Source organism: Suricata suricatta, chromosome 12, assembly GCF_006229205.1.
Source record: "Suricata suricatta isolate VVHF042 chromosome 12, meerkat_22Aug2017_6uvM2_HiC, whole genome shotgun sequence".
NCBI classification, from domain to species: Eukaryota; Metazoa; Chordata; class Mammalia; order Carnivora; family Herpestidae; genus Suricata; species Suricata suricatta.
In genome coordinates, this window is record NC_043711.1 from 26,946,159 (window position 1) to 26,974,001 (window position 27,843).

The 27,843-nt window shown below is 41.7% G+C and overlaps 1 protein-coding gene across 5 annotated transcripts in view; it reads right to left on the minus strand.

Annotated features, from left to right (window-relative positions):
- Positions 1-27,843, minus strand: part of FHIT (fragile histidine triad diadenosine triphosphatase) — a 1,373,604-nt gene that overhangs the window by 231,244 nt on the left and 1,114,517 nt on the right. For all 5 annotated transcript variants that reach the window (XM_029917797.1, XM_029917796.1, XM_029917795.1 and 2 more), the window contains one exon: positions 26,906-26,935. In XM_029917797.1, the coding sequence (XP_029773657.1) occupies positions 26,906-26,935 (30 nt within the window). The remainder of the gene's footprint in view (positions 1-26,905; positions 26,936-27,843) is intronic.

Below are 27,843 nucleotides of genomic sequence, written 5' to 3' on the forward strand. Positions count from 1 at the left end.
CTTCCGAATATCATCAAGTCTTACCTTAAATAAACCCATTACATTAATACAGAGAGCAGTAAACTGTATGTGTAGGTCAAAGACAAGTTAGACCTACTTTGGGGGGAGGGGAAGGTATAAAAAGGAAAGCCATTTTCTATTGTACCCTGAACATCTATGTTCAAAACGAAGCATAACTTAGAATACGCTAAAAGGCAATCTTGCTTGTTCTGATTATCTATATCATTTGGCATTTCCCATCTCAGGAAAATGAGTCTGACGTCATGGGCCCAGCACGCTTCCACTGCGCGACTCTACTGAGTCTGACTTCCTAAGACCTACTTAGCTGTGAAGGCTCTGCTTTATCTGATCAATGACTACTGAAACAAGCAGCCAGAAAATAAAGTGTTGATGGCAGTCTGGATGAGGCGCGTGGGGCCTATAGCAGGATGAGCCAATATATGCGGCACATGCCTGTGACGGACACCATTCACTGATTGTAGCTCACTCTCTCAATGTGCCCAGAAGGAGCCTCGGAATCCCTCACGGTGCAGTTCTCTGGACTGATCTTCTAGACAGGGTACTCAAAACGAAACCTACTTGACACCCATGATTTCCTCAGAGAGCCTGGGCCCCTTAACATACCATCGTTGAGAAGGGGGGTGCGGGGAGGAGGTAGGGAGGAAGGAAGAGGGGAGAAGGAGAGGAGAGGGAACAGGGAGGAGGAAAGAAAGGGGAAGGAAGGAACAGAAAATAAATTTTTAAAACAAGTACCTCCTCCTATGTTCTCTGCAAACACTGTGATTTCGGGATTTAAAGTGAAGCGGATAAGCACTTGCTACATGAAAATATGCCACTCTGGCATACTGATAATTTGGAGCTGAAAACAACTAAAAAATAGCAGATGTAAGAAGAGCTCTCTCCCTTCTCCATTTTACCTAAAAGCAGGACATAAATTTCCAGTGAGCAAGGTACCTTCCCTATACTAGGAAGACAAGAACAGTCTTACCTCCAGAGATGAGAAGTTGATGCTAAATTGAATTTATACACACACAAATCTACTGAAATAAACCTTATCTTCCATTTGTTTCCCCATATGTATTCCTAGCATTTCCCCACGGTTTACACTCCCAGCACAAACCCCATTTTCCTTTGTCTTGTTGCATTTCTACAGTTTACCCTTCTGTTAAAACCATTCTTGGGGTTTTCATTTCCGATATATGTGAAAGTCTCTGTGTATGTGTAAAAATATTAACTTTGAATAAAATGTGAATATCTTCCTCCTGTTTATCAGCCTTGATTCTCAGGACCAGACACAGAACCTAAAAGGGTAGGAGAAAATTCTCTCTTCTATGTCCCTGCACACCACAATTTATGACCATCTACCCTGAAACTATCAGGCTAGCTTTCCTGAGAAAACTGAGACAAAATCATTCCTTCCAGAAGCAAAGAAAGAAGAACAAAAAAATGACACAACCCTAAGATAACTGAGCAGTTCTCAAGGAAGAATTTGTCCAAATAAAACTCAAGGACATTCTACCTTTAGAAGGATGGTCAAGAAAGACAAGATATACAGAGAAGGATTAAAATTCCAAAGACCATTTTCTTCCCAACCCTCCTCATTTTTTCTTCTACTGTGGTTACTTTACAAGGAATCATTCCTTTTGCCATATCACACAGATAGCTGTGATCGGATCTTCCTCAAAGTCCAAGGGACCCTGGGTAGGATAGTGTACTATAATTCATTCTCTCTCTCTCTCTCTCTCTCTCTCTCTCTCTCTCTCTCTCTAAAAGTTTTCATCATACCAGCTACTTCTGTTGATGACCCAGATCATCATTCACCAGGTATAAATGAGGTTGGCTGTGAACAAGGTTAAGAATTAGACCAAGAATGATCTATTAGTTCATCTTGTCTGTCTCATGGGGCAAAAGCAGAATCATTTCTCTGGAGAGTTTTCTTGAATGGGTTCCCAATTCTAACTTGAAATCACATTCAAAATCTTCTGACGTTCCTCTTTCTTGAAGCCCACCAGTAATTAGCTGTTTTGCCACTTCCAAGGCAATGATACCCAACACGAACACCAACTATTAACACACAATATCATCCGTTTTTATACTGCAAGCTCATTTTCAGGCATTATTTGTTTTCATAAACTTAAGCTAGGATGACTCTTTCCTCACTGCCTTTAATTAATAAGGAAAGCTTAATATGCACTTTTTCCCCCCATCAATCTGGCACTAAAAAAATGCTGAATTGCGTTTGCAGTAATTTAAAAGGAGAGTTTGGGGCTATTAGAAGAAATTCACATCAGGCATTTCTTTCCATGGCCTACTTAGATTTTTCAAAGTGAAGGAATGTTTCAAGGAAAATAAAAAACTTGGGGTACTGGAGAAGTTCGCCCCATCTAAAGTCCTATTTTTCGATTTTCTACACAAAGACGCCTTATGGTGCATTTTAATAATGTAACTTGAAATATATTTTGAAAGAGAGAACAAGTTGTAATCTGATCCAGGACAGAACAATGCCTCACATAGATTCCTGAACGAGTATCTGACTGTGGGAGCCCTGCTCTTTTGTCTCCTGGGTAATTATTTTATACATTTGGGAGGTTTATAGGGGATGTGTATGAGCCTTTCAAGTAAAAAAAATGTGAGGCTGTGAATCTTCCTGGAAATCTGAAAGGAAAAGAGAATATGAAATTAACAGGTAGCCTTCCATAAGGAACCAGAGAGATCCCACAGGTCACCCTCACTGCTGAATATTCCAAAGTTACGTTCGTTAAAAATGCAGAAACAGCTTGAAAACATATCTGACTTTACCTTTTAAAAGGAGGATTAAAAATTTAAGGAGCTTTATGAGTTTCTCTCCTACTTCCCTATTCTTTATTTTATCCCTGATGCCCTGATAGGATCTGTAGTTGCTTCACTTATAACATGATCAAATAAAACAAAACTGAGACAATGTCCTTTTCTAAATAAACCAACTCTAATCTAAATGTCACAATCACATCTCTCACTTACTAGGGTGTTTCCTAGACTGATTCTATGCGCCACACACTCATCCAGGCAGTGGGGATACACGTGGCCCCATTCTCCTGAGCGTACCGGCAACTGGAGAAGACAGATTTTAATCAAATAATCACACATACGCCGTAGGGTTTCGAACTGAGAGAAGGAGCAAACACCTGTGAAATGAGGGCAGACTTCCCCGAGGAGGTGGTACTTAAGTGAAGATCTGCAGCAGGAGGAGAATGGGCACTTCAAAATGGGGGCTGGGAGGCATGGAGGCCCTAGAGCAGGACAGAACAGGGCCAAAGCCCTAAAAGCAAAGGACAGGTGGTGTTTGGGGGGCTACTTTGCGACACACTCTCCTACCTGATGCATGTGAACAAATGTGCTAAGTGTTGTCTAGATTGTTCCCATTGAGGGGAAATCTGGGGTGAAGGGGATGGAGACCATCTCGCCTCACAGCTTTAGCGTCAGGCTTTAAGGAGATTCTGGGCAGGTGCATGGATCTGAAGAACCTGGGAATGTGAGAAAACAGATAAATGGTAACTTTTTCTGTCTTCCAGTGGCTTCCATTTAGGAAAGCCCAACATTCTCACAGGTTGGCCCCTCCTGCCCCCAACCTAGCAGAGAGGGTTATTACAGGAAGAGACCATGAACTGTGACTCCCCAGAAATCTTTGAGGATAGAGTACTCAGCCTTCTTACCAGGTTAGTTTAGCTGCGGAGTGATGAAAGGGCTGCATTCCCACACTGACGACCTAGACTCTAAACCACCACCAGGACCTGGGAGATGAAGTAAGGCCATAGCTTTGGTTCTATTTAGAGTAAGACACTGCTCTTTCGTACTGGGGTTAACTTTTACTTCATCAACAAGGTCTATAGAGGACTGTGGCAGACAAGAGGTCGTTCCCAATAATGACCTCACGATGGCGTAGTCAGGTCCCTGAGGGCTAGACTCTTGGGGGTCTGAAATATCAAAATATGATATAAAGAAGCTTTTATTTTGCAAAAAAAAATTACAATCCAGAATCTATAGCTAAACAGAAGAGAATGATGTCACTACGTTGGTTCACACAGCGGCACATCTACACTGAGCTGGGTGTCTTCACGGGTGGTCCGTCTCAGGGAACACACCTGTCACCCTCGCCTTTCTCCCTGTCTCAGTTTTCACACGGTTTTATTTTTTAACAAATTGTATTCAGTTTCCCAGACATCATCATATCAAAGTGACATGTTCCTCTCCACAAACATCAGAGAGAGAAAAAATGAGAGACAGACAGACAACAGAGGATTTCTTTTCACAGGCAGGGTTTTCCCTGGATAGAGAACAGACACAACAGAGGAGAAGGGTCAGAAAACCGGACGAGGAAGGCAACCTTACCAAAGCTTTGTTTGTGTCTTTTTCCTTAAACATGAGGAGAAAAGAATAACCTTTGTATTTTATGAAGGCTTCTTTTTGTGGTTATTTTAAGTGTTTTTTTTTTTATTTACTTTTGAGACAGAGAGAAACAGAGCATGAGCAGGGGAGGGGCACAGAGAGAGGGAGACACAGAATCTGAAGCAGGCTCCAGGCTCTGAGCTGTCAGCACAGAGCCCCATGTGGTGCTTGAACTCACGAACCTGTGAGATCATGACCTGAGCCGAAGTTGGATGCTTAACCAACTGAGCCACCCAGGCGCCCCTTTTTGTGGTTATTTTAAAAAAGACGTCAGCCAAAACAATTTAACCATGGATGGTATCAGTGTTCTGCTTTGTATTTTTCTGTATTTTCCAGAATATTCACAATGAACAAGTGTTATCTTTAAAACTAGAGAAGAAACGATAAAAATCCTCCAAATGAGATCTCTGTCTGTTTGTGCTCAGGGGGCCGTTTGGCGTTACAAGAGAGAGGGACAACATAAATGCTTGTTTGTTTCAGTCAGAATGACTTCTAATTCTATTTCCTGGGGATTTTCATCGGTCGCTAGTTCATTTAAGCTAGCTATTAAATGAATAAATGTGAAATCTTAAAATACACTTAGAGAAAGTCTATTGTTTCATATTAAGCAAGCAGCCAGCATTTCAAATTGTATGTGAGCATGTGAGGGAAGCTAGTCCTCACTGGCCAGATTTTAATCCACTTAAAAAAAAAAAAAAACTGCTTACCCCTCAACTTTGCTCCCTCATTAGAACATTTGATCTTTGGAAACCTTTATTATTACACCATATCATGATAACTCTTGGCTAATAGTCTGTGAAGGAATAATTCCTAGTAACCCACGCCAGCCAAAGACATAGAGAGCAACATGAGCAAAGGACAAGGCTGGTGTGATGTAGCTCAATGACCACTTGGGGAAAAACAAGGAAGGGATTTTTATTGACCTACGTGGTTTAACAAATGACACTTAAGTGATCTATTGGCGTCTTAGAACAGAGGCAAAGCTGCCGCCTTATTAAGTCATTTTTATAGTCATTAGAGATCTCTGGCCATAGATCAAGAACAAAAGATTCCAGGAAATAAATTTTTATGAAAAATTTTAAACATACATTAGTGTTGAGAAAAGGCATTTAGAGCTGAATACAGTTATTGATTACATTCTCCAGATATCTTTCCTAGAAATAATCCTTCTCTGGGTTCAGACCTGAAGAATGGCAGACTATCCGATCCACGAGGTTAGAGACCACATCTGTTTTATTTAGCAGTGCATGCAAAAAAGCGGGCTGGGGGTTACTCGGCAGGTGCTCAGCAAAAAGTAAATGAATGGATGAGTGAGATTTCATGACATTGTGTGATCCTGCAAACAGAAAATCACAACCTTTCTGAATTTAAACTTATAGGGCAAAACCCATTTTTATACAGGTTCTTAATGAAATTTTGGTATTTAGGAAAAGGGCTGAGATTTTCTTTAGGTAGAAAGATGTTTCACCCAATATTTGCTGTATGTTGTTTGTCCTGATCTGGCCCAGAACATAAACGATGCGGACAGAAATTGAGGTCCGGTGGGGTTCTACCACAGTCCTTCAGCTAATGGGATCTTGCACGGAATTCATACTTATCACTTCCTTATAAATTTTCTTGCCCAGCCTCTTATTGGAATCTTAAGTGGGTAGACAACTTGCTTTCTCAGCCTTCAGCCTGCTCTAATCCATGCTCTCTTGTTCTCAAGCAAGTATCTGTCTTTTCATCTCTGTCTCTTTCTCCTTTCTTTAGTGAGTCCTGAATGCTTCCTGAATCACATTCAGACAACAGATCCCAGCTCCTGAGTATCTTTAAGAATAGACTCCACACCTGCTCACCTCTGTGCTGTTCCTGACATGCACAGGTCAGTCACGATGCTCAACTCACTACTGCATCTCCACAGCTAGGCTAATATCTGTCCCATTGCCTTATGTGATGCATAGAGCAAAAGAAACACCACAGGGTGGGGGCAGGAGGACACTGGGTCCTTATGGAGTTGAGTCCCTGGATCAAGCCATACCTGAAGATAGACTTGGATGGCTTCTTTCAGGGCATGACTCAATAAATCCTCCGTTTAGTTTATCCAGTTTGGGTTTTTTGCCATTTGCAACTGAAATAGTTTTAATATATACAGGGAAGAGGAGATGAGGGCAAGGGGGGAATAAACAAAAGGAAGAAAAAGGGATCAGAGGAAAAAGCACAATGAAAGATTTGACAAGGTCATAGGACTAGCCAGTATGCAATAAGAACACAGAGCATGAAGCCCAGAGTTCACTGCTCTTTTCCGTGCCACTCCTCTCCAGAAATCAGTGCTGGCTTTTATTTCTACACACAGTTATTTAAAGCTAAACAGTGAGAATTGGCCTGCCATCAAGACCCCACATATATAAGATTTATATCTGCTTTGGGTGACTTACACTCTGTTGTTGCACATTTACGAATTGTTCTCATAATTAAGCTTCCCAAGAGGAATACAAATGCCACTCTTAATTTAGAGAAATTCTAATGCTAAAATCAATTTATACAATATTTCAATTGGATCAATGGATGTAGCCTCCACTAGAACCAAATTATTTCTCTACCTGTGCTTCTTTATAAGTGTATACCAATACAAATCCAGATTTTCAGGAAACTGTTACAAAGCCATTCTTCCCAGAGACTGGATCAAGCAGCCAATGATCAAAGCATAAGGCAAAGGGGAACCTGGCTGGCTCAGTCAGTTACGCATCCAACTTAGGCTCAGGTCATGATCTCACCATTTGTGAGTTTGAGCCCCGCGTCCAGCTCTGCGCTGATGACTCAGAGCCTGCTTCGGATTCTGTCTCTCCTTCTCTCTTGCTCTCTCTCTCTGTCTCTCTGTCTCTTTCTCTCTCTGCCCCTCTTCTGCTTACATTCTCTCTCTCACTCTCAAAAATAAATAAACATTAAAAAAATAAAAACATAAGGCAAAAACTAATATCCCATCCTTGATCCAGAGTACTTGAGTTTTATTAAACATTTATTACAAATTTTACATAGAATATGCTGCTTTGTGCCTCTTTTTCTTCATCTTCCAAAGGGTTTCATAATGTTTTGTGTGTAGTACAGAAGGAAGGCACCAGAAACTGATGTTATCTGTGTAAAAGACGCTGACCTGCAGCTTCTTCACAGAACAGAAAGAACGTGAAAACCCCGACCACAACTTTGCAACAGTATCAACAATAAAGACCCAGGCCCCAAACAGGTCAACAGGACTGAAAATGCTTCTGAAGGCAATGATACTCGATCTACCACACAATGAACCAACTTGAGTCAGCCAACAGTATGTCTCTTCAAACACTGGATGTAACGATTCTACCCATAAGAAGTGGAACTGTTGATGAAATAGTAACTAGCTGAAAACTAAAAACAATTACGTGTAATCCTCTAATGTTGCACACAGGTAATTCATGGTCCACCCTTTTCCTTGAAGAACAGCTTCCCTGAGCTGTTTAATTCACGTATAGCCAAGGAACTTCCTTAACCATCTGAATCCACAGTATTTAATTTTCACCTTGCACTGCTTGGTCCTTACAACATGTGGCTGTGTTTTTGGTTATTTGCATACATTTCCTGTCTTTCCTACAGAAGTGCATACCCCTGGAAGAGAGGTGCCAACTCTCACAGAGCTTCTAAATCTGGAGCTTAGAACAACATTATACAAAGTCTGGGTGGCTCAGTCCGTTGAGTGTCCAGTTTTGGCTCAGGTCATGATCTTGCGGTTCGTGGGTTTGAGCCCCGCGTCAGGTTCCGTGCTGACAACTAGCTCAGAGCCTGGAGCCTGCTTCAGATTCTGTGTCTCCCTCTCTCTCTGACCTTCTCCTGCTCACGTTGTCTCTCTCTCAAAAATAAACATTAAAAAAATATATTAAAATGCAAAAACAAAGTCTATAGCCAATAACGTTTGTTTAGAGTTCATCATACCTTCTTTAAGGCTGGTAACTGATCACTTTTAAAAGATAAAACTGGTTATACATAGACTCTATTAAAACAGTGTTTAAAAATCTAAAATAATATCAGTGTAAGCACAGTGTGAGCATGTAATGTGTATTATTTATTTATTTATTTAAGTTTATTTATTTATTTTGAGAGAGACAGAGAGAACACAAGCAGGGAAGGGGCAGAGAGACAGAGAGAATCCCAAGCAGGCTCTGTGTGGTGTCAGCACAGGGCCTGACGCGGGGCTTAAACCTATAAAACTATGAGATCATTACCTGCGCCCAAATCAAGAGTCAGACACGTACACGACTCAGCCACCCACGCGACTCAGCCATCCAGGCACCCCTAGAATGTATTTTTAATTTGTGGGAGGTGTTTTATTCCGTCTGAGAAGGGGGGGACCTCTAACATCAGCTTGCAAAAGGCCTCTGCTTTCACAGTTTAGAACAGTTTCTGTAAAGCAAAGTTCCAGATGCCGTTCTCTGCCACAGACCATGAAATGTTCTGGTTCAGAAGCTGTTGCTGGGAGCTGGGCAGTTCAGCCACACTGTTGAGGCTGGGGCTGCAGAAACCACACAGCATGAGTCGCGAGTAGGGGTCTGCCAATGTTTTCCGGTAAGTAGGTGTCATGGGTCTGGGTTTCTGTTCGCCTGTGCCTCTGACTGGTATCCAGTTCCTGAGCAAGTCACTCTTCCCCTCTGAGCCTCAGTCACCTCATCTTTTACTTTTTTTTTAAAGTAGTTTATTACCAAGTTGGTTTCCATATAACACCCAGTGCTCTTCCCCACAGTGCTCCCCTCCATGACCATCACCCCTTCCCCCCTCCCTCTTCAGCCCTCAGTTTGTTTTCAGTATTCAAGAGTCTCTTATGATTTGCCTCCCTCCCACTCCCTAATTCTTTCCCCCCTTTTCCCTCCCTGTGGTCCTCTGTTAGGTTTCTCCTGTTAGACCTATGAGTGCAAACATATGGTATCTGTCCTTCTCCGCCTGACTTATTTCACTTAGCATGACACCCTCGAGGTCCATCCACTTTGCTACAAATGGCCAGATTTCATTCTTTCTCATTGTCATGTAGCATGCCATTGTATATATACACCACATCTTCTTCTTTTAAATTAAGATAAAATTCCTGGTGGCATACGTACTTCACAGGCTGTTGGAAACATAGAAGTAATAGCACTGAGGAGGTTAATATTTCGATGATAACAGCTACCATTGACTGAGGTGCCCCTATGCTACCACTGTGATAAAAGTCCTACACTTCCCTTAACTCTTATCATCACAACAATTCTGCGAAGCCAGGCACTACCATTATCTGCCTTTTACAGATGAGGTAACTGAAGATCAGAGATGTTCAACAACTTGCCCACAGTCACACACCTGGTCAAAAGTGGAGCTCGGATTTGAAGCCCGGCATTATGGTTCCAAAACCTCACCCCTGGGCTATTCTGCCCCCCACAAATCATTTAAAGCATGTGATGTGATGTGCTTTAGAACTGTAAATTAGGGGCGCCGGGTGGCTCACTTGGATAAGCGTCTGGCTTCGGCTCAGGTCATGATCTCACAGTTCCTCGGTTCAAGCACCACGTCAGGCTCCGTGCTGACAACTAGCTCAGAGCCTGGAGCCTGCTTCAGAATCTGTGTCTCCCTCTCTCTCTGACCCTCCCCTGCTAGCGCTGTCTCTCTCTGTCTCTCAAAAATAAATAAAAAACATTAAAAATTTTTTTAAGTTTTAGAACTGTAAATTAATAAAACATATATAAATTATTAATATTAACACAAACAGATGCTCATTACAGTTACTGAAAGATGAGGTAACCATCAATTGTTTTAGGGAAAGCACGTTAACCTTCTCTCGGTCATACCAATAATCTCCTGTCAGCAAAACAAGCCAAAACACAACTAGAATAGCTTTAGCACATGATCACAGAGAAGTGCCACCGACATCACTACAACTAGAGAATGCATTCTTCCCTGAAGTACAAATGGGAAAAAAATTTCCATGTCTTGTCTGACCAGAGGAACAAATCTTTCTCACAGCTCTGGCAATGGAATGCCTCTGAAAGAACAGGTTCAGAAGGGCACTCCCACTGCAAACCAGTGATGGGCCAGCCCGAGCCCCAAGAGGGATCCACGCCACGATGCCTGTTGCCACCTGCAAGTCACACAACAGTCCCACAGGGGCTTCCAGAAAGCCGCCCAATATCTGACTGGAGCCCAAGCCAGCCTTCTAGCCTTACCAGGAGCCGGCCACTAGGGAGGCATGAAGGAAAGCTTACAATGCGACAGGCTATTTCTGAGTTCCCCCTTCAATTTGCTTCCTCACTAACTTACTTTGACACCACACCTGTTTCTGTTCTAGTCCAGAAGCCTCTGCAGCATGGCAGATGGCAGGCTGTTTGCATAACGAATGTTCTCTGAGGTCAGTCCATGAAGGTGGCAGCAGGGACTGCGGCAGGTGGGACAGGAGGGCAGCAAGGGAGAAGCGGCGCCGCCATCCATCCCCCACTTTGCTGGGGAACCTCCCCCACCCCGTAAAAGCTGGCGGTACATCTGAGCTCTGAATGTCCTCATGTCCCTCCTCCATCTGACAGTCACACCCAGGATACCCCACACCAGTGGCTGCAACAGGAAGCTACAGAGGAAATCTAGAGAGGGGCTGAGAAATCATAAAAGCAGAACAACCCTCATCACATTGAAAACTCCAAACTCCAGAGGCGCCTGCGTGGCTCAGTCAAGGGTCCAGCTTCGACTCAGGTCAGGATCTCATGGTTCGTGGATTCGAGCCCCACGTCGGGCTCTGTGCTGACAGCTCAGAGACTGGAGCCTGCTTCAGACTCTGTATCTCCCTCTCTCTGACCCTCCCCTGCTTGTGCTGTCTCTGTCTCTCAAAAATAAATAAAAAGCATTAAAAAAAGAGAAAACTTCAAACTCCATTCTAGGTAAACTTCCAATTTTGCTCTCTTAAACTTAATTTGAGATTTAACTCCCTGAAGTGTAAACTTTTTAACTCTCAGATCTCAACTTCTTTGTTTCTTAATTCTATCTTAAAGTCAAACTTAGTCTTTTGAAGAGGGAAGTAAAATTTCAGAGCTGAATGGAATGAGTTCCTATGAATTTCTAACCAGGTTTAAGGCCACACCTCCAGGTTTAGGGTCCTTAGAAGTTGAAGAAATCCCCATGTCCTGCTTATGCAAATTTAACATCAGAATAAGGCTCTATGTTGGGTGGGCTACGGGGAAACAATTTTTCAATTACATTACTGTTCATTTTTTTAAAGAATTTGGATACACAAGATAACATTTTCTTCTTAAAGGAACAAACATGCTTTGCAGGGGCACATGCTTTGCAGACATCTTGTGTGTCTGGAGGTGATACACACTGCTCTCCTTCCCCCTCAAGGACATCTGGTAGACCTCACGGCCTGCAGCATGAAAAAACTAGCTTGGCACATTCGGTTCTGTTTGACTCACTTGCTTACACTGCTTGGAGACTGGTGTGCTTCCATTAATAAGAATTCTGGGCCCATTAACAGGATGACACAAGAGGATGGAAGTCCACTGGAATCCACTTCAACTCCTCTCTGGGGGTGAGGGGAGGGTCTCTCCTGATACTCTCAACTGCCTTGCTTCACGCAGGGGTGATGGAGTTGAAGACGAGAGAAGATGCTATCTTTGAGGGTAGAGACTACATCGCCTCATTCTCTGCTGTCATCACAGAAGCTAGAACAGAGGCCAGACAAGGAAACAGAGGCAGACAGGATTACATCACTTCCTTAATCCCATACAACTAAGAGTAGATGGGACAGACTCTGAATCCTCAGAGCAAACACTTCTTGGGAGTGAGCGACCTAGTTTACAAGGTAAATCTCTCAAATGGGGAGAACATAGCTCTTTGTGACCTGCATCAAGATTTACCCATTCCACCTATACTACTGATATTAATTGCCCCTGAATATAGGTGGAAGACAGAAAGCCAGGTAAGGCCAGTGGCGCAGTCCATGGACTGTGTCAGGGGGCCAGCAGACCCCTGAAATGAAATGAAATACTTTGTGAATATACCTAAGTTTTTCCATAGAAAAAATCCATATCTTTCAGACTTCAAAGATTCTATGATCCTTCCAACCCCCAGAATTTAATGAGTTAGCCATCTTTCATTAAATTATGCTTCTAATTGTCACCCCAAAGAGTCAAAGGATTCTGGGTGACTTTTGTACGCCTGCTCAAGGGAAAATAATTAGCATGAAAGTTTGGTGAGTATTTGACACGAGAACAGTCAGTCTCTGAAAACACCCTTGGTGTAGAAAGAGCCCCCACAGATCACCATTTAATTAAGAATATTAGCTCAGAATTCATTACAATGCTAGCATTCATCCACAGAGAGAACAAAGAGCATCTCTATCAATTTACTGCCCAGTTGGTCTGGAGGGTAGTGACAGTGACATCATAGGATCCCACCCATATCATTGACCAGATTCCATGGTCTTCAAGATATAAAAAGGAGCCAACAAAACCCACCATCCAGCTGTGCCTGTAACTGTAAACAAGATTTTTCTAGCCATTTTATTTTCCACAATCTTCATCTGCAACCTGGATACCCAGGTCTGAGGCTCTATACCATCTTCATGTTCAACACACACTCATTGAGAGCCTCCTATGTCCTGCAAACTACAGTAAAACTCTTGCTCTCATACTATCTGGATGCCTCCGTGTGATTCTCAGCAACATGTTTAAAATAATCACCAGAGAACACCCAGATGTGGGGACAAGCATGGCAAAGGAGCAAAAACCAGGCCATATACACAGTTAAAGGCAATGATGATTCTGTAGAAGGACAAGGGCACCTCTTCCAACTTCTGTAAGGTTTCTGAGGAGAGGAAATGTGGAATTTAACCAGACTGCCCCAACTCCAAAGAGAAAAACAGAAGAACAAAGATTCTGGTCTTGTGACTGCTGGTTCATAGGAAAAGATGAGGCAGAGGAGGAAGAAGAAGAGAAGAAAATGAGGAAGGAAAAACACATTTTTCTAACTGGAGTTATCTAAAAATGGAATAAGATTGCTTAAAGAGCAATTGGTAAAGAGGAAGCTAGCTGTCACAGGAAGGACTTTACGTGGATTTATACAATGGATGAGGGTCAAGCTGAAACTAACACATGCAAGATGGGTTAGCACAAGATGATTGTACCAAACTACAAAAAAACAAAGTCAGTGTGTGAACCTTTAAAAATAGTATGTTGATTATGCTGTTTACGGAGAAGAATGTGATGTCCACAAGTCACCACCAATTACATTCTTACCATGCCTTATTCATGTAATGACCTTGGGAGTTGACTCCTAGTCTTCCTTAACCTGATGAGCATGCTGAATATAATCAATTAGGTTTGTAATTAAAATTGCAATTTAACCTAACACATTTTCCCCACCTCACCCCTACCTCTTGCTAAGGCTCAAGAAACTGTCAGGTGATCAATATGATCCCTCTGCTATAGCCGTCCTGCCCTCTTTCTCTCTCCCCCTCCCTCCCTCCCCTCCCCTCTCTGCATTTCTATTATGGATAATTTATTAAACCTTAAATTTCTTTCCTATTTGTAAGTTTCAGCAAAATTTAGTCAGGTTTCAACACAGAGTGTCAAGGGATAATTAGGACAGTTAGCGCTAATTCATCATTTCTCAGCTGGGGTTTCGAGCTTTTGCTGACTGCCGGGAGAAACCCGTTAGCCAGTTCTACCCAGATCACTATGAAATCTCCTTTATCTTTGTGCAAATTGCTTTTCTATTTTCCTGAAGTGAGCTGAAAGATGAGGCAATCCATTCCTGAAAACTTAGCCACTGGTGTGCCCGGCGTCAGCGTGAGGCTGAGGCCAGGGCTTCAGATGGGTGATTAGAACAGCTAATGGATGAGAGGGTGCCGCAGGCTGTTCCTTCCCAACCTGCTGTGGATTAGAACTTTAAACTGGGTCGTCCGACATCCCATTAGATCTTCAGAAAATATGCAAAGGAATCTATGAGCAGGCCAGTAGACATGTTACAGGGCAAATCCTGCCATGCAGCCCATCAAAGATGAAAAACCAGGAGAAGGCAGGGACAACAGTTCTGTGCTACTTCTGAGCAAGAAGAAGATGTGATTAAGCCTGAACCAAAAAAGGGAGGACCCCCTGTTTTTTTAAGAGGCTCATTTACTAGATGGTGAAAAATGAATGTGCTGGGTAATTTCTTTCTGAATTGATTTATTTCTAAATGGTGGGAAATTGACACTGGGTGAAGAGCGTAAGAAGCAGGACTCTGGGAAGAGCCAGATCATCTCAGGTGTAACGCAATTATTTGAACACAGGAAATAACACAGAAGGCAGGGTAGGTCACCCTGGGAAGTCATTCCCTACCATGAACATTTTCCTTTCCCCCTTGTGACAGATGTTCAGAAAAGTATAAACGGACCCATATTTCCGGTTTATTTCTGGTGCCTAGCCTAACCTCATCAAAGTTCTCTTTTTAGAAATCCAACAGTTACTCTCAATTAGACTGCACAGCAAATTAAATTATAAATTTATCTATCCTGGCCATGGTTTGTCACCTTCCTAAAATATAACTTGTCTCCCTCTGGCACTTTATTTAAATCTCTGAGGCCAGGCTCCAAGGAAAGTTATAGTTTTGATAATTTGCTAATGTGGCCACAGTAATTGTGTGAGCCATATTTATGATTTTATTGGATCTTACAACAATCAATAATAATCCATTGATGTCCCTGACTCTGGGGTTTTCTCACAGTCAACAAATGGGGCAGTGGATTCATTTTTAATGTACCCAACGCCCTCCCTAAGAGAGTCTTGCATATATTAATAAAGGCCAAGAAATGAATGGCACCAGTGAACATATCTTACCCCGAAGTATTAGCTGCAGGATAAGATTTTATGTTAAGAAGAAGGGGAAGAATAGACTAACAGGGCCCATTTTGTACAGCACGGCCATCATTAAAGTTAATGGAATTACCTTGTGGTCATGCACCAAAGGGAGCCTATTGGAAGTTAAGCTGTTCTAGGGCCATTGATTCTCAAACTTTCACTCAAAGATTCCCATTGTGTGATGAGTATTGCAGATATGCAGAAGCACTTAATGCAAACTGCCAGTTAAGCATATTATGGAGTAACAATAACTGAATATTCTAGAGCAGATGATCCAGTTGAGAATGTTTTCCACTGGAAGTAGCAGGAAATTCAACTTTCAGCTTGAATGGATCACCTAACCAAAAACTCTAGAGGTGGTACAGGCTTCAGGACTGATTAATTCTGCAACCTGGTAATGTCACCAAGGGTCCAACTTCTGTCTCTGCCATTGCACCCTCAGCATCTGCTTCATTCTGTAACAGGCTGCCCCAGGAATCCTAAGATAGCTGTCCACAACTGTCAGGGTTACTGCTTCCTTATTCCTATCCCTTCCCACAAACAACGGATACAAGTTCTCCATGATGCTGAGAACAACCATCCCTAAAACAAATGGAATCCTTAGGTGGCTTAGGTCAGGGTTAACTCAACTCATAACTTGGCAGACAGAAAACAAAAGCCCTTGGGCCAAATCCAGCCCTTGGCCTGGTTTTGTAAATAAAGATTTATGGGAATACAGCCGCATTTATTTGGGCAAATTCATTGACATATTTGCTGTGGCTACTTTCATGATGCAAAGACAGACAGTGTGACATCTGTCCCTGAAAGCCTAAAATGCTTGCTATCTGGACATGTATGATAAGATTTGCCAATTCCTGAGTCACACCCAACAGGGTTCCCACCTGGAGCTAGAGGCGGACTCACACACGCCCTGACTTCTTAACTGCTCAGTAGTGGAGGAATAAAGAAAGCATGCTGGGAAGACAACCGTAGTGCTTTAGAAAGAAGACAAAATTACTAAAGTCCGAGAAAACTGGACTTCGAAACTTAAAATCCAAACTAATTAAGGTGACCCACCACATGTGGCACACGCAAAATACCCTCTGCCCTTGGAATATAATCCAAACACTGAATACATTGAAAAACCCCTTACTAGGGTACAAGCTCTGGCATAATTGCTTTCTTGCTCACCTCTCTCTGCCCCAAATTCCTGCCACCCGAGCCTTGAATCATCTCCTGGAACATGCCAAGCTCATCACTGCTGTCTCCTCTGTCCAGAATGCTCTTTCTTCCCTAGCTCTACACCCAGATGGACCCTTACCATTTCTCAGGTCTCAGTTTACCTCTCCGGGAGGCCCTTGCTGGCCACTCTATCTACAGCATCCAGTCCGCCATCTTTCCTCCCTCCATGTTCTTCCTTTCACAGCACCGCGGTACTGTCTTTCTAACACTGCTCGAAGCTTGCAATTATTTTACATGTTCATTCGGGTGTAGAGGAAGTCAGACAGTAGGGTGAGGGTGGTTTCTTGGCTGCTTGTTCTGCCACTGCTTCCCAGTGCCTGGCAGCAGCTAATGCATAGTAGGTGCTCAATAAACCCTTCTTGGGAGAGATGCATAGGCACTACAAAACTTTCACAACCCCTCAGTCTTCTTCTGCTCTAGCCCTGATTTCAAAGACTGCCCTTAAAGACAAGGACTATATCACATTCTTTTTGGTCTGCCAGTGCCTGTGACAATACCTAGAATGTAGGAGGCACTGGAAGATTAAAATAATAACAACAGAGTGTTAGATAATAAAACACCAGTAGACAGAGTGCTCTTTTCCTGGGAGTCAGGAACAGGATACCATTGGTAGTGAGGAGATTCTCATTGTCAACCACAGATTGGAGCTGTTAAAAACTAGAAGCGGCTACCTCAGTGTGCACTGGGTTTCCAGATAGAGAAGAAGATGACAGACCAGTTTAAAGGCTACAGACAGGGATCATTTGCACAACACGTGATGATACCACATGCCTTCCAAGGTCCTTTGCCTTTCTGGGATTCTCTGAGTTTCCTTCTCACAGGTGACTCTCATCTCTGGTCATCTGATGTAAGAGCCGAGCTTGGAACCATATTAAATCCTTCCACAGATGAACAGTTTTGTCAAAATTATACAAAACTGATTACATCTGGGAATTTATACTATTTAAACCAACAGATGAATTGACACAAATAAAAGGCCCTGTTGGAGTGTTTTTCATAGCCCCAGTATATGAAGCATGGTAAGAAAACATTTTTTTCAGGTAATGGGTACTGATATATAGACCCTATGGTGGGATATTTGAATGTAAACATTAGGACACATGGATTTTCACCACGAAGTAAAGGAGTTTTAGATGAGTTCACTTTGTTCATTCAACAGTGTTTATTCTTCTAAACCACTTTGGGCAAGATAGACAACCTCAACAACTTCATGTTGACTTTTCATGTCACATCAGGGACAAGGAAGGCTTATTTAAGAGAATAAGTTATGAGGGAAAGAAATGGGAGTTTTCATTACCAAGACCCTGAAGTATCATCTCTATGTTGAATGAGCCTAAAAGGATTCTAAACCATCAGTTTTGTCCTTTCCTCCTGAGGTTTGGGTTTAATCTGACTCAGAGGTTTCCAGAGATGTACACCTCTATTTCCCTCATCTTTGTAGATGAACCGCTTCTCTAGAAAAGGAATCTGCTAGGTGTAGTATTTACACCTCATGACATGAGAAGATTTCGAAATTATCCTTTCCCAGCACTAACATAATTCACACTGAGGGAGGCAGCGGAATTTCTCACTGTGTTTGGCCCAAAGGCCATTACAGATTCTCACCAACCCAGTATTTTTTCATTAAATGTCATTAGGAAGGTCATTATTCTAATTCTTCCATGTCTGGAGCTCTGCAGGCTGCCATGTCCATTATTCATTAAGCTGGTTTCCATTTGACCCATGCTCAGCCATCAAATCCTTACTGTTCCAGCTGCCTTTGGATCTTAAGAGCTATTTTAGTGAATGGTTTCAGCATAAAAGGCAAAACAGAGTCCCTGAAAGGGATGGAATGATTTAGGCTGGATATGGCAGCAAGAATCAAGCCAAGGCCACTTCGAGCAAGAATCAAAATGTATTTATAAAAATACGTTAAGTGGCACCTAGGTGGCTCAGTCAGTTAAGCATGTGACTCTTGATTTTGGTTCAGGTTAGGACCTCACAGTCAGTGAGTTTGAGCCCCCATCTAGCTTCATGCTGACAGCACAGAGCCTGCTTAGGATCCTCTCTCTCCCTCTTTCATGCTTGTGAGTGCTCTCTCTCTCTTTTCCTCTCTCTTTCTCTCAAAATAATTTTTTTTAATTTTTTTTAATGTTTTATTTTTGATACAGAGAGAGACAGAGCATGAGAGGGGGAGGCACAGAGAGAGAAGGAGACACAGAACCGGAAACAGGCTCCAGGTTCTGAGCTAGCTGTTAGCACAGAGCCTGATGCGGGGCTTGAACCCACGAACATGAGATCTGACCTGAGCCGAAGTCAGAGGCCTAACCAACTGAGCCACCCAGGTGCCCCTCAAAATAATTTTTTAAAAAATTAAAAAAATACATCAAAACAGCAGTTCTGAAATCTGGGTATTATCAAAATCAACTGTGGGCTTTTCAAAAGTCTACTTTATCGGCCCCATCATCAGAGACTTGCACACAGGAGGTATGAGAACCAGTTCTATGCTAAAGATAATAAAGGAGTAAGAATGAATTATAATAGTCATTTCTATCTTTTTTTATGTTTATTTATTTTTGAGAGAGAGAGAGACACAGTATGGGTGGGGGAGGGCAGAGAGAAAAAATGACACAGAATCCAAAGCAGGCTCCAGGCTCTGAGCTGTCAGCACAAAGTCTGATGTGGGGCTTGAACCCAAGAACTGTGACATCATGACCTGAGCTAAAGTTGGCTGTTTAACTGACTAAGCCATCTGGATGCCCCTATAATAGTCATTTCTTGATGAAAAACCTCTCAGTAGGACCCCTGTGAAATAAAAATTATAGAGGAAGCTGCCTATTTCTTTTCAAAATACATTTAAAATATCAGACACATTATAAAATATAAATAAGGTAATGAACAAATGGATACACATTACCCAACTTTAAAATGTATCTATGGAGTTGAAGGCTTCTGGGTACTCTTGACACCCCACAGTGTGTTTCTTCTCCTTACTGTATCCACATCGGGGAATCCCAACCCTCTTTGTGTCCATATCTCTAAGCAGTATGCAGATCTGCATTTTTACAGTTAACATAGAGAGCCTATAAGTAATCTGCTTCTGTATTTTATTATTTTGGCTCTTAATAACTCCTGAAACAGAAATTTGTAATATCATCTGTATTTGTTTCAGCTGCAATATCCAATTTTAAGCAAACCACACCTTATTTAATGGACATTCATCCCTCAGTCTATATTTAAGGTGTGTGCTGTGGTTTGTAACAAATGGCTCATCTGCTAGACTGATGTGACCACTTACATTTCATCAAAACTGAATCCTAGTCACGTGATTAGTTGGGCTGAGTTGATTTTACCTTTCATCTCCTTTTTTCCCTTTCTCTCTCTCTCTCTCTCTCTCTCGATTTTTTGTGTTTATTTGTTCACAGAGGATTGACATTTTGGCTAAGCCAATTATTTACATGCCACAGGTTGAAAACTTGAAACCTACAATGAGCTTGGTTAAATGGAGTTAGAGAATTATACACATAATTTCTCAGGCCTGAAACACACAGAGTAAAATAGTGAGAGAGAAATTCCTTCAGTGATTACTTACTGAGCACCTAGTATTCCACAGCAAAATGATGACAGTGAGTGACAGTCCTTGTTGCACCCACAGAGATAAGAAGGTGACTCTGAATAATGGTACCTTACATTTATGTAGCATTTTAGGGTCTACAGAGCCCTTTGCTTTTCACAGCATATTTCACTTGACAGTGATTAACTAAAACCACCAAACTGAACATCAGATGTAAAAGACAGTCTACTGAGATCTATAAAACATTGACATTAAGAATGTATCTGCCACATTTCTGTGCTATGTGTCTTAAAATAAATTTAACAGCCAAATACCCACTTTGCTTATTCCGATTACTAAAGAAATTTGTTTGGTAGCATTAATGAAAAATTAAACATCTAACACATAGAATTTTGCTGTAAACTGGCATACAGTAAGAAAGCAACATTTAGTTTAGTTGACCTTTACCTGCATAGTAAAGTTAAACAGAGAGAACCCTGTGGGTATTTCTAGGGAGAAGCCAATATTATTCTAAGCAGAGCAAAATAATGCAGATTAATCTTTGTTATGGGTGAAAAAACATTTACGAAACCTCTCCTTGTGCATCTTCCCCTGTGCTTACCGGGTGTAAGGTGCTTTTAGGAACAGCCGGCTGCGTGATACAATAGCGCGAGTTCTCAGACCTGGGTTTGAGTCTCTGCTCCGCTAGCTGTCAGTGGTGTACAGTGTGATCGGTACTCTGCCTCAATAAACCTCACCTTCCTCAAGTGTAAAATATCAATGCCTACTTTTGAGGGTTAGGAGGATTAAGTGAAAATATAAATATGCATGACATCATGTAAATCAAAATTGACCATTTAGAAATACACACACACACACACACACACACACACACACAGTGATTTGATACCTTCTTAGAAGAAGGCTTGAGGCTTAGTAAGAGAGAGGATGCTTCTCATAGGAGACAGGCAGGCTCAAGGTCCCTGTCCCTTCTCCTGCCTAGAGACCCGAGGACCAGAAGTTTTGTCCCCAAGTTCCCAGAAGGGTAATAAACTCATCCCCTGACCTTAGCACTGAAATCGTTTTTGGTTTACCAAATTCCAGCAAATGGGATTCATTCTGAGAGAAAAGATATAAATTGTAAGGCAAGTCCACAAGAGAAAAGCTACCACATCCTTAAAAGTCTAATTCTTCAGGCAGTAAATGCAGGGGGTATAAACAGAGGCAAGGCATTTTCCATCATGGCTTTGAACAAAGGAGAAAAGCTCTCTGGCAAATTACAGCTCTTGTGAAATTTCTTTCCATATGAAAATAATAAATAACTGTTGAGGAAAATCATTTCCATTCTCAAAATGTCAGCTTCCCCATTCTGTGCACAGCAAATTTTAGGAATTCATTTGGGTTGAAAGCAAGGAGCTCTGTGGAGAGTCCTCCAGATCTTCTCCTCACTTCTTTGCTAAGTGGCTGTGCACTGGGATAAGGTGTGCATGGGAATCACCTACAGTGCCTGCTAAAATGCAGGGTCCTGGTCCCGCACCCGACCTTCTGAATCAGCATAGGGGACAGGCACGTTTCTGTTCCATGCAAACCTACTTCAAGTCATCGTGAAGTATCCTGTTGGTTTAGAACCACGACTTACCCATTACCATAGCAGTAGAGCAGCGGGTAAAAAAATATGAGGGTAGAGATTCCCCCCCAACTAATAAGGCAGATTTCTAATGTTCAACTTATCATTTTTGTAATACATTCAAAGTCAGTAAGTATTCAAACAGCACAAGTCCTATTACCAGAAGAAAGCTTTCTCAAGAGTTTAAGCGAAACGGCAGAAGTCAACAGTGACAGAACTCAGTGTTTAACTGTGAATTCATCAGGGCCACAATCTCAATTTCAAGTATATTCTGTTAAAACCCAGTATTTGCCTATTTTACAGATAAGAAAACTGAGGGTAAGATTAACGTTAAGAGACATGAGCAAGGCCCCAGGGATAGTATGCACCGGGCTGGGCTATTTATTCATGATGGTTTCTCCTGACGACCACTCAGTACAACAGAGAGGGTTACCTATTTGAAAAATAAAGATGAAATTTAAAAAACATTAAAAAGAAATTTAAAAAAAAGGGGGGGTTGTCTAGGTGGCTCAGTCAGTCGAGTGGTCTACTTCAGCTTGGGTCATGATTTCTCAGTTCATGTTCATGAGTTCAAGTCCTACATCAAGCTCTGTGCTGACAGTTCAGAGGGTGGAACCTGTTTCAAATTCTGGGTCTCTCTCTCTCTGCCCCTCCCCTGCTATGCACTCTCTCTCTCGTGCGCACACGCGCAGTCTCTCTCCCCCCTTCTCCCTCAAAAATAAATTTTAGTAAACATTAAAAATTTTTTAAAAAAGAAATTGAAGACAAAGACATTCAGAGAGGTTAAGAACCCTGCCCAAAGTCACACAGTAAAATAGTGGAGTGAATATTCCCACAGAACCTCTGACTGACGCCAAAGCACATTAACTACTAAACTTCACAAAGAACTAAAATGTTCTCTGTGTTCATGAATTGAACAGATTACCAAATCTTTACATGGAAAATCTGTCCTAGGACCATAGAAACCCTTCAGATGGAAGAGATGTTTTTGTCTTTGTTTTAATTTTTAAATCAAAGAATTCAAAGAATTCTTTTTCTTGTTGTTTCTTAAGCAATTTGCAAAGTAATTGCTAATTTATCAATAGTTATTAAGATACTTCCTACTGCCTTAATATTATAAAATGAAATATCTAAGTAGGGGATCCAATTCCACAACCACAGAAAAGGAGAAACAAGCATATTCTAGAAATAGTTCTTATGAGAACCAACCACCCAAAGAGGCACATAGTAATTTCTCTAAAAGACAGCTCACGTTAAACTTACTGTGAAGCTTCCCTTATAAAAGGCCTAGTACTTCCTCTCGTGATTTGGCTAGTTGAAATTACATTTGGGAAGATGGTTTGGGAACCTGATGAGTGGGAATTCTGGTCTTTGTCGGTGATGCCTGAGATACAGGAGATTCTTGACAGAAATCTCAGGAAACTCAGACCCCTGACTACACATTGAAATCCAAGGACATATCATCTGCCACTTCTTGTTCAGTAACGTTAGAAACTTCCAAACAGAGAATTTCTCTCAAGCAAAGTCCCATTATATTCCCCACTCTTTCCTCCCATATCACCCCAAAGAGCCATTGTAGACAGTGACAAAATGCAAGTCCTCAAAAAGCTTACATTCTTGAGGGACTAAGGAAACATAGGTACAGAATCAAAAACAACGTCACAAATGAAAAAAACACTGAAGAATGCCTTGGATGGATGGAAATCAAGGCAACAAGATAGGGAATAAAGGCTTTATTGAGCAGAACCACTTCAGATGGGGAATGAAGATCAGAAAAGACTAATAATAAAGTGACATATGGCTGTCCATGTATATACAGTGATAGGTATTTTTATATTGTGATACATGCCTAAAACCAGAAAAACAGAGGTTGTTTCTTAAACCTACAGGACATCTACATCATTGCAATGATCACCTGGTAGACAGCCGTGTTCTACTACTTTTAAATTAAAAAAAAAGATTGAATAATCAACTGAAACATAAGAGGTCACTTTTTACTTCCATATTTCCCCTTCCTGCTATGAATCACTGACTGAGCAAGAGAGACCACTCTTGTTCTTTGCAAAGCAGAATTTAAGGCCCCTGAAACAAACAAAGCCCTAAACTGGCACCATATTCAAGTGTCTAGCTCAGTGGTACACCTTGACCTCCAATAGTAACAGTTGCTTTGGTGGAAGAGATCATTCCTGAGCTTATTGTGATTACCACCAGGCATGAGACACAAATGGTTTCGAACCCAGGCATTGGGCAGAATACCAAGAGTCAGACACACAGGCAAAGATGAAGTCAACAGTCACTGTACTTTCCATGGCAGGCTGTCAACTGCTTTCCTGAAATGCTCAACTGTGTGAATTTCAAAACACGAAATGCTCAGTCTTGAACGGCAGTTTTCAGAACCAGACAGCTGAATATTGAAAGTGCTGCCTTGATCCCTGGAGGGGCTGGTTTCCACACTGCAGGGGTCTGTGGCCATTGCCAGCTAAGATCTTATCACCATAAAACAACGAAGCTGGGAAACAGCCATACTCTGGAAAGACTCGTATATGTGCTGGTTCACAATGAAGATTCCCAGGCCCCAACCACGAAGACTCTAAATCAATGCATTTAGCATAAGAACTGAGAGTCAACTTCTTTTTGATTTAACTAACATCAAAATGAAGTTTTATGCAGGTAGTATAAGGTTTGCACTTGGAAAAACACACACTGGACAATTTCACATATGTAAACTTGGCCTAAAAGGACAGTTTCCACAACTTTGTCATATGCTGAGGTTTTCATAGGCATGTGTGTGGTTGTTCTCTTTTAGCCATTTTATTGACTACAAAGGATTTAAGATACACCCCCCCTCCCTGATTCACACTGAGGGAATTCTGTGATTAGGCTGGAAACAGTTGAAAGATACCCAAAGCAATACAATCTACTGACGCAAAATTATACAACTGTTAAAAAATATTAACTTATACTAAGTAACAATGGTGATGGTGATAATAATCACATTCAACAATTCATATATAAGTTCTATAGGCCCAGAATCACTCCATCACCCTACCATTGAAGCTAACAAAACTGTGCACATTTTTGATTGGATAACTGGGAACATCAAAAAAGGAGTCACTATTAGAATCAGAGAGTCTTTAGCCATGGTGTTCAGCTCTGCCAGAGTTGGTGTTTGTTGCATTTTTTTTACTATGCTTGATTACTACTTTTAATTGAGATACAATTCAAATAGCATAAAAACATCCATGTTAAAATGTACATTTCAGTAGGTTTTAGAATATTCATACTGTAGCATGAACATCAGCACTAAACATTTTCATCACCCTAAAAAGAAACTCTTACCCCTTAGCTACCATTCCCTACTGCCTCCTTCCCTCAGGCCCTGGCAACCACTTACCTACTTTTTTTCCTCTATTCAACGCCTGCTTATATAGGACATGATCTTAATCCCCTATTCAGAATTCCAAAATGCAATTGTGAGATTATATTACCGATATATCCATATAAACTTCAGGTAAGTTTAATATGTACCAATTATCAACCTGTGCGTTCTGCACGATCTAGTTTGTATTGCTCCCCCATTATTAGCTGTGCTCCTATAGCCATATTTCCACATTTGAAGGAATTCCATCAGACAGACAGTGCATGCAGCATTTAACTAAATCTTGTGTTCTTTTTTTTTAATTTTTTTAATGTTTTATTAATTTTTGATACAGGAGAGACAGAGCATGAGAGGGGGAGGGTCAGAAAGAGAAGGAGACACAGAACTGGAAGCAGGCTCCAGGCTCTGAGCTAGCCGTCAGCACAGAGTCTGACGCGGGGCTCGAACCCACGAACGTGAGATCTGACCTGAGCCGAAGTCGGAGGCTTAACCGACTGAGCCACCCAGGCGCCACTCAGGCATGTTTAGAGGCCTGGCGTGGGGGTGGACAGGAGGGTGGAAGAAGGCTGCAAGTGCCCTCAGTCCCTTTTACATGTCTGGAGCAATCAAGAAGCTAGCTCTTTTGGTATCATAAGGAATTTGGTGGCAATCCATACAGACATTTGCTCCTCAGAAGTGCTTCCCAGAGTACTTTTATTTTTTAATTAAAAAAGATTTTTTTAACTTTCATTTATTTTTGAGAGACAGAGCATGAATGGGGGAGAAGCAGAGAAAAAGGGAGACACAAAATCCGAAGCAGGCTCCAGGCTCTGAGCTGGCAGCACAGAGCCTGACGTGGGGCTAGAACCCACAGACCAGGAGATCATGACCTGAGCCAAAGTTGGATGCTTAACCAACTAAGTCACCCAGGCGCCCCTCAGAGTCCTTTTAAAAATCCCACAGTAGCTTTGTTAAATGGTAAAGCCATATGCAAAGTAATACCAAAAAGAAACTGTGGTTTTTTTTGGCACTGCTTGTTGCCAAGCATTATCTTATCCATTCATAGCCAGTCTCACAGCCATAACACCTTGGTTTGCAAAGTATAACATTAGCACCGCAGTCTGACTTCCTTCTGATTTCTAGCACTGAAAAAAAAATAGCCATTTCTATGTATTGGGCATAGGACCTAACTGCAGAGGAATTTGCGTTTGTATGAACGGGGCTGAAACTTAGCCTCAGAATCAACCAGGGTTTTATTCTTCTATTTTACTTTACTAGGAAAGTAGAGATGATCCTAATAAATCCTCCTTTCCTCTTTTAGCACACTTAAAAGCCCGTCTTTGAGCTCCACTGACTCCATTAGGTGAGAACTTTGGTATCAAGTACAAAGGGAGGAGAAGGATAGGTGTGTGGGTGGAGAGAAGGAGGAGACAGAAGCACAGGCTTGTGGAGGACAGCCTGATCAGCCTGTCGCTCAGGAACAGGCGGAAATAGGCTGTGCCAAGACCCAGACGGCCTGTCAAAGATGCACCAGCTTCAAATGGGACCCTCCAGTCCACACAGGGCTCACACGCTCTTTCCTAAGTACCACCTCAACCTGAATCCTTGTGACCGATTTCTGTTTCAGGACTTCTTGATTTAGTTTCTGTTTTCTCATTTACGCAATAATAATTTTACTACAAAAGGTAAATGTCTTGTAAACTAATGGGAAACATATTGCTTGGCGTAGTTTATAATGTCAGGATTTATGGCTCTAACACTGAGGGTCTCTCTGACCTCGAAGATAACATAATGAACCAGCAATGTGCTGCAAATGGCTCAGTGTGATTTTTATTAGTTCTCATAATTGCCCCCTATCAATTTGTACGCACGTAATAAGCACTCACCTTCACAGTCTGCCCGGCTTCAGGGCCATCCTAGAAGTAGGAGAAAAAAAATAGATAAATAACAGAGGCGATAGCAAATAGATGGTGTCTCCTGCTTATTCAGAAATACCTCCCGTTAATAATTTAGATCCAATTTCATTGTGTGTTAATTTACAGTATTCTCGTGGGAACCATTCACTTCAAATGTGTGGGACCAGACAGTTCTCAATTTCCGCCTGAGAGTAAGTGAGAAGTTAGGTATAAAAATGATATAAATTATCCAGGGAGCCAACCCTCTTGCTACTTTTCATGCTCTTTGCTCTTGGCTATGGTTTTAATTGCATTAAAGGAAGGTTGGAAATGTTTGAGGAGGTAAATTATCGTACCTTTTGGTTATCTTTAAATCAGATGTAGTTTAATTAATGTCTGTTACTATACGTCTCTACTCAAAAAAACTTGCTGTAGGCATAACCCATTAAGTAGGAACACGGGCTGTCTTACATGGGAAGGCCACCCAAGTGTGAGCTCTCACTGGCTCTCCTGACCTTGGGGAAGTAGGAGCATTCATTGTAGTGGGGCCCTTTTCCCATTCCTGGTTCCTTCTCTCAGATTTTTAAAACTCAACATTTTCATATGTTTAGCTGAAAATGAGCCAATTCACCCAGTCATCCGTCACAAGACAAAGCAAAAACAAGTGTTAGTTGGTGTGAGATACCGGAACAGGCAATGTCTAGGATGCAAAACTGCAGAGTTGAATTTTTAGCCTGTCTTTCTATCTCTGTGGCCCAGACTAATGGGTGAAAATGTTCGCCCTGCTGTGGCCAGAACTGTGTATTTCAAACTTGAAGTCACAGCCCATTAGCAGGTCATGAAGTCAGCTCAATGGGTTGTGATCAGCACTAAAAACAAATCAGATAATACAACAAAAAACAATTAGAGTACACAGAATGGGTAAATGT